Source organism: Poromitra crassiceps (genome assembly GCF_964638095.1).
Source record: "Poromitra crassiceps genome assembly, chromosome: 5".
Classification (NCBI taxonomy): domain Eukaryota; kingdom Metazoa; phylum Chordata; class Actinopteri; order Beryciformes; family Melamphaidae; genus Poromitra; species Poromitra crassiceps.
The window spans coordinates 24,925,281-24,932,782 of NC_139642.1; the positions used below are offsets into that span (position 1 = coordinate 24,925,281).

The window sequence follows — 7,502 nt, forward strand, 5'->3', positions numbered from 1 at the left end:
CTAGATTACTTGATACTAGGATATCACAGCTGACCATCACATTAATTACCCCCCAAATATGAGTAAAAAAAAAAAAAAACTTCACAACTATTATAAAACAGAAGTAAAAAAACAATCATTTCTCAGGAATATGGGGGCGTGCTCACATCATGTTCTAGTTCTAGATGCAGCATGGACAGAACACCCTCTGAGTGTTTCTCCATGGTGCATCCCTATATGACACCAGCTTTCTCCTAATTATGATTGGTTGGAGATTGCTCCTGACAAAAAATGCTAATTGCTTATTATTATTATTTATTAATTTTAAAGATCGGAGTATAATTTAATTTTCATATTTTGTATACAGTTTTTATATGCATTCAAGACCACAAATTACATATTTAAGAGAAAATCATAGAATTGCTTTGCCAGGGGCTTTAAGCATTTGGCCCCCCTCTTACCTTTTCGCAAAGTGCTGAGGTCATGGAGCTGCATGTTAGAAGGCAGAGACATATTGTCTCGGGGGAGGTAGACCTTATCCACCTTCTCCATCTTCAGATTGGCTGAGTAACTGCATACAGATATTACAGAAAGGGGGGGGGGGGTGAGAGGGGAGGGGGGATGCAAGTCAGGTCTGCTGGGTGCACATAGAGCCTAGTAAGTGCACAAAATGCTTTCATCAGTGCTTCTCTTCCATCATCTAATGCTGCTGAGATGGACAGCCAGGTGGGAAATGATTGGAGGAGATGTGGGTTAAGTGTGAGCTTAAGTACAGTGTCTGGGGTCAGTGTCGCCTAGAATGGAAGAATACGGCAGAAACAAGTTGATCTGCATTGGAAACAACTGAATTATCAAAGCCCATTTCCACTCAATACTAGGTTAAATGACTTGTTAGTGGTTCTCAAAGTGGGGGTCTGGGGACCGCCAGGCATCCTTGAGGGGGTCCCAGCAAAAAGGGGAATAATTTACTTTTTTAGGGATTTTTTTGTGTGCCTTTATTAGACAGGACAGTATAGGCAGACAGGAAGGGTGGAGGGAGAGAGAGGGGATGACATGCGGCAAAGGACCTCGAGTCGGATTCGAACCCACGTCGGCCGTGCGAAGGCCTGAGCCTCTGTGGTACGCGTGTTACCAGGTGAGCACGGGGATCATTTATTTTCACTATAATTCCAGTAACGGCAGAAGGTGTGACTATTTGTGTCAAGGGTTCCATATATTTTCTGTATTCAAACATCAGCAATTAGCATGAATGATTTAATTTGTGTCCGTTTAGGGGTCCTTGACGTGAGAGGGTTTGAGAACCACTGGTATGAGCAGTTAAATATCTACTATTTCTTTCATGATTGGACGATTGGACATTCACCACACCTGTTGCTCTGCCTTACCTGCTTCCATGCACCTCTCACAATGATAATGCAGAGACGCGTTTTTCAGAGGCAACTTCACACAAATCCCCAATAAAGCTGCAGTCTGACTATATCATTTACCTTTTTCTGGTCATCAGAATCTCCACCGGCTCATCTGCAACACAACAGAGGTACAGGAAGATGTTTATTTGTTTATTAAAAAGGATCCCCATTAGCTGACGCCTAAACGACACCTAGTCTTCCTGCGGTCCAAGACAACAATATACATTACATAACAGACAATGAAATAGAATACACAAAAAACATGTATCACATAAGGTAGAATACACAAAGAGAATATACAAAAAAACATGCGTCACAAAAACATGTATCACATAAGGTAGAATACACAAAGAGAATATACAAAAAAAACATGTATCACAAAAACATGTATCACATAAGAAAAAAGAGAGAAGAAAACAAGAGATCAAAGCTAATTTAGAACCAGATAAAGCAATGTAGCAAGGTGCACAAGCACTCAAGCTAGCCTGCGGAATAACATTTGATTGTTTGTATGACTGTAGGTAGAGTCTAAAAGTTTCCTTTTAAAACAAGCCTTTGCTTTGATGTAATGATGAACATGAACATGAACATGAACTGTTCCATGATACTATCACCCTGTATAATACAGTCCTCTTCATATAATTGGACTTTGGTCAGGGTAAAGTTATCTGTCCACCTCTTGCCCCTCTAGTGGAATGTGTGAGTACTTGAGCTATAAATGATGTTATTATAAAGAAGTTTGAATAACTTGAATAATAAGTAAGTTAACCGATAGTCTGAGCCAAGTGAGACGTGCATGCATAGCCGCTATGCTAGACCTAGGTGAGCAGCCCAGGACTAGTCTAGACCTAGGTGAGCAGCCCAGGACTAGTCTAGACCTAGGTGAGCAGCCCAGGACTAGCCTAGGCCTAGGTGAGCAGCCCAGGACTAGCCTAGGCCTAGGTGAGCAGCCCAGGACTAGTCTATACCTAGGTGAGCAGCCCAGGACTAGTCTAGACCTAGGTGAGCAGCCCAGAACTAGTCTATACCTAGGTGAGCAGCCCAGGACTAGTCTATACCTAGGTGAGCAGCCCAGGACTAGTCTAGACCTAGGTGAGCAGCCCAGGACTAGTCTAGGCCTAGGTGAGCAGCCCAGGACTAGTCTAGACCTAGGTGAGCAGCCCAGGACTAGTCTAGCCCTAGGTGAGCAGCCCAGGACTAGTCTAGACCTAGGTGAGCAGCCCAGTACTAGTCTAGACCTAGCTGAGCAGCCCAGGACTAGTCTAGACCTAGGTGAGCAGCCCAGGACAAGTCTAGACCTAGGTGAGCAGCCCAGGACTAGTCTAGACCTAGGTGAGCAGCCCAGAACTAGTCTATACCTAGGTGAGCAGCCCAGGACTAGTCTATACCTAGGTGAGCAGCCCAGGACTAGTCTAGACCTAGGTGAGCAGCCCAGGACTAGTCTAGGCCTAGGTGAGCAGCCCAGGACTAGTCTAGACCTAGGTGAGCAGCCCAGGACTAGTCTAGCCCTAGGTGAGCAGCCCAGGACTAGTCTAGACCTAGGTGAGCAGCCCAGTACTAGTCTAGACCTAGCTGAGCAGCCCAGGACTAGTCTAGACCTAGGTGAGCAGCCCAGGACAAGTCTAGACCTAGGTGAGCAGCCCAGGACTAGTCTAGCAGCCTGGTTTTGAGCTACTTGTAACTTTCTGAGTAGACCATTGGATGCAGATGACCATACCACAGAGCAGTAATCTAAATGACATAAAACCATTGAACAAACAACTTGACGACACATCAATGATGTGAGATACGGTGCGCACTTCCGTGTAACGGCAACCGCTCTGCCCATTTTGGCCAGATGTATTAGCCAAGTGTTTCTTACTGCAGTACACTTAGCACCCATACTGCACTCGCACATTTTCCATTGCTGTAGGTGTACACACACACACACACACACACACACACACACACTCGCACACACACACACACACACACACACACACACTCGCACACACACACTCACTCGCACACACACACACACACACACACACACACACACACACACACACACACACACACACACACACACACACACACACACACACACACACACAACCTAACACCTTGTAGTCTCACCAATAGACTTGCTGTTGTTCTTTTGCATGAGGCACAGCACAATCAGACTGAGGATGAGGAGCGCCATGAAGGCCATGGATCCTCCTGTCACTATTCCCAGCATCGGCACCTCCACACGAGACTGCAGAAACTCTGCAGAGAGAGAGAGGGAGATAGAGAGACAGAGGGAGAGGGGGGGGAGGGAGACAGAGAGCGAGAGGGGGAGATAGAGAGACATAGGGAGAGGGGGGGGGGGAGAGGGAGACAGAGAGAGAGAGGGGGAGATAGAGAGACAGAGGGAGAGGGGGGGAGGGAGACAGAGAGCGAGAGGGGGAGATAGAGAGACATAGGGAGAGGGGGGGGAGACAGAGAGAGAGAGGGGGAGATAGAGAGACAGAGGGAGAGGGGGGGAGGGAGACAGAGAGCGAGAGGGGGAGATAGAGAGACATAGGGAGAGGGGGGGGAGACAGAGAGAGAGAGGGGGAGATAGAGAGACAGAGGGAGGGGGGGAGAGGGAGACAGAGACAGAGAGAGAGGGGCAGAGATAGAGAGACAGAGGGAGGGGGGGAGGGAGAGGGAGACAGAGAGAGATAATTTCCCCCGAAAAATAGAGAAGTTTCAGAGCAGAAAGAAGGTGCATTCAGGACAGTGCACAATGCTTATGTCATCAATGAAGGAAGAAATGGACAGCAAATGAAGCCATGTTGTCTTTTAAACCTCACACACACACAGTGTGAGAGAGAGAGAGAGAGAGAGAGAGAGAGAGAGAGAGAGACAGATAGAGAGAGAGAGGGGGGGGAGAGAGAAAGTATAGTTGCTAAATTGCACTTGTCAAAGAAAGCATTATTGTTGTTGGAGTCCTTGATCTCCTGAATGGCATAACACCCATTACATTTAATAAATGGACACCATGGCTGCTATCATTTCATAAAGAAGATAGAAAAGGGGAGGGGTTGAAATAAGAGCAAAATGGACGCCGACTGGTGTCCGTAACACTTGTCAAAGAAAGCATTATTGTTGTGATACATGTAAGGACGGCCTAGAGTGAGATGTTAGTGAATCGTCTGGCCGATAGATTCGACATCTTCAACATGCATACTGTGCTTCCACCTCTCTCCTAGTCTGTTTCTCTATTCACTATCTGACCTTCGCTGACCTGCCAGTGTGAGGTTGCTCTGCACCGCTCCGACGCTGTTGCTGGCATTCAACGAGACGTTCCCCGATAGGCTGCTGAGCGTGACCCGCAGCGTGTGATTGGTCAGCCAGGGGTAGCTCCTCGAGTCCAGGATGAGGAAGTCGGAGGTGTTGGCCACCAGCTGGCCGGACTGGTCCACGAAGGTGATGGTGGCGGGGGGGTTGGAGCGCACCAAGGCGAAGAGCACCAGGGAGAGGCCCGGCTCTGACGTCTCACTGTACTGAGCCTTGAGTCGGAGGATCTCCGGCTGGACTGGGACACAAGGTGGGATGGAGAGGAGAAAAGAGAAAATGGAGGTCTCACTTAAATGTCACAATCTGGCATTTTTAAAACAAGCCTCACAAGCAGCTTATTGGCTGAATGTCAATTTCAAACTATTAAGGTAGAATGGTGGAAGTATTTGTGCCCTAAAGCAGTGCTTCTCAGCGTGGGGTCCAGGGACCAGCAGGGGCCCTTGAGAGCATACAAGGGTATGTAAATTGATGACTTGTTAAAGGAACACTCTGCCCATTTTCAACCAGCTTTGTATCATTAGAACATCAGTAGTATATCAGAAAACTGTAAACTGTTTTGAAGTCTGTCATTTAATTTGACAGTTATTGAGTGTGGACCAGTGACATCACTGGTCCACACTAACTCGAATTAATAACTCATTAACTCAAATCAACTCTCAATAACTGTCAAACTAGATGAATGATGAATAGTTTGACAGTTATTGAGAGTTGATTTGAGTTAATGAGTTATTAATTTGAGTTAGTGTGGACCAGTGATGTCACTGGTCCACATTTTAACACTCAATAACTGTCAAATTAAATGACAGACTTCAAAACCGTTTACAGTTTTCTGATATACTACTGATGTTCTAATGATACAAAGCTGGTTGAAAATGGGCGGAGTGTTCCTTTAAGCTTCACTATTTTGTCATTTTAGAATGACTGTTATGATCATAGTTTCTCTGTTATCATGGAATTCCAGACAAAACCATCTCTCTCTCTATTCTATATATATTTTTGTTAAATAACAATAACAAAAATATTCTCAGGTTAGGGGTTCTCATTAAACGCTCCGTGGCTGATCGAGATTAAATTAGGGCTCCTTGATAAGGGCTTGAAAATGGTTGAGATGGAGAACCACTGCTGTAAAGCAATCTATCAGACTTCCCACACAATCTGATCCAGTAGCACAAATGCAGTGTAGTGTCTTGTTTGTTTCACACACGCGCGCGCACACACGCGCGCACACACACACACACACACACACACACACACACACACACACACACACACACACACACACACACACACACACACTCACACTCACACTGGACGTTGAGTGTGACAGTGGCGTTGTGGCTCTCTCCTGTCCTGGGGTCGGATGCGGCACACACCAGCTCCCTGTCCCACTTGCGGGCCCGCAGAGAGAAGGTGCTGTTGTGATGGGCCCCGGGCCTCATCACCTCCGGCTCCTCTTGCGACGTCATCACCAGGCGCCCGCGGCCCGGCGTGGGCCGGCTCTGCCGCTGCCCGTTCAGGTACCAGGTGAGCAGGGGCGGAGCCTGGGGATCCCAGCTGTCTGAGCGGCAGTTGAACCTGTGCGTCGTGTTCTCCTGCAGCGTCAGGGCCGACCGGTGCCGCCCGTCGATTTGGGCCGCGGGCTCAACTGCACCTGCCGGATCAGACAGGAGCACGTGGGCAAAAAACCATGAGCCAAAACATTTCAACTTGAATCTAATTCTAAAGGAGAATCACGTGATCTCTACAAGTATGACTTCAAAAAGAATATGTGAGGCCTAAGTTTAATTCTCTGTTCAGATAATAATAATGATAATTTATTTAGCTCAGTGGGCCAGATGAGGATATTTTTGAACACAGTTTTTGAAGTGGAAATAAAAAATGTGGAGGGAGGTGCGTGGAGGCAGATTCCACACGTTTTCATTTCAAAAATGATCTTTTATCCGCTAGAACTCTCCTTGCAGGCAGCTGTACTCACATTTTCAAGGGGAATTCCACACAAAAAGTTTTTCTGCAAAAGGAGACAGACTATTTCTAACAGTTTTTCAGCCTGTCTTGCTGGTTGGTGCCTTGCAAGTGTGGAGTTATGAATTGTGTAGAGATCAAGAGGGAAGACCTATGCAGTGTTCAAACAGCACTGCCTGAGAGGAATATAGCTGCAGAACCACATCCTAAAAGTCCATTTGAGGGGGGGGGGGGATTCTCTGTATTTCTGGTGTTGTTGTGATTCTGGCTCTGTGCCTCACCTGTCCAGCAGCAGCAGACCAGTGTGTGAAGGAGCAAGAGACCCCACCACCTCAGACACACGCACGCCATCCCGGGCCCACTGACTACACACACTCCTCCTACCTGCTGGGAGGGGAAAGCACAGGAAGAGTTGAACTCTGAGACGACGCAAGAACGCTTCACAAGCCGGGAAAGATGAGACGAGAGTATCCATGCCAAAACAACAAAGGGAAACACACACGCACACACACACGCACACACACACACACACACACACACACACACACACACACACACACACACACACACGAGACTCGACACAAACGGAGAGCGTGATGTTCCTCTCACTCCTGGCTCTTGAATAATTCACTGGCTGTCCATGTCTGATCAGACATGCTGTAGACAAAGCTGCACCTCCCGACCATACAGACATTATTCACAGTGCCGTCCACCAACGCAGGCAGTCATGAGCAATCAACATCATGATAACTGGATCATGTGACCAAAGCAGGAACTGAGGCATGGAGGGAGGAAAGACACACCATTGCAGACTAGCATGCAGGCACGCCGCCCCGTGTTAACGACAGC

The 7,502-nt window shown here is 47.3% G+C and overlaps 1 protein-coding gene across 1 annotated transcript in view; it reads right to left on the bottom strand.

The window, feature by feature from the left end:
* tmem25 (transmembrane protein 25) overlaps nucleotides 1-7,128 on the bottom strand; it is a gene marked incomplete at its 5' end in the record, with an annotated part of 8,353 nt that extends 1,225 nt beyond the window's left edge. The window contains 6 exons of the mRNA XM_083636585.1: nucleotides 441-550; nucleotides 1,467-1,500; nucleotides 3,504-3,635; nucleotides 4,639-4,929; nucleotides 5,998-6,342; nucleotides 7,038-7,128. Of these exons, the coding sequence (XP_083492711.1) occupies nucleotides 441-550; nucleotides 1,467-1,500; nucleotides 3,504-3,635; nucleotides 4,639-4,929; nucleotides 5,998-6,342; nucleotides 7,038-7,128 (1,003 nt within the window). The remainder of the gene's footprint in view (nucleotides 1-440; nucleotides 551-1,466; nucleotides 1,501-3,503; nucleotides 3,636-4,638; nucleotides 4,930-5,997; nucleotides 6,343-7,037) is intronic.
* Nucleotides 7,129-7,502: the final 374 nt, after the last annotated feature.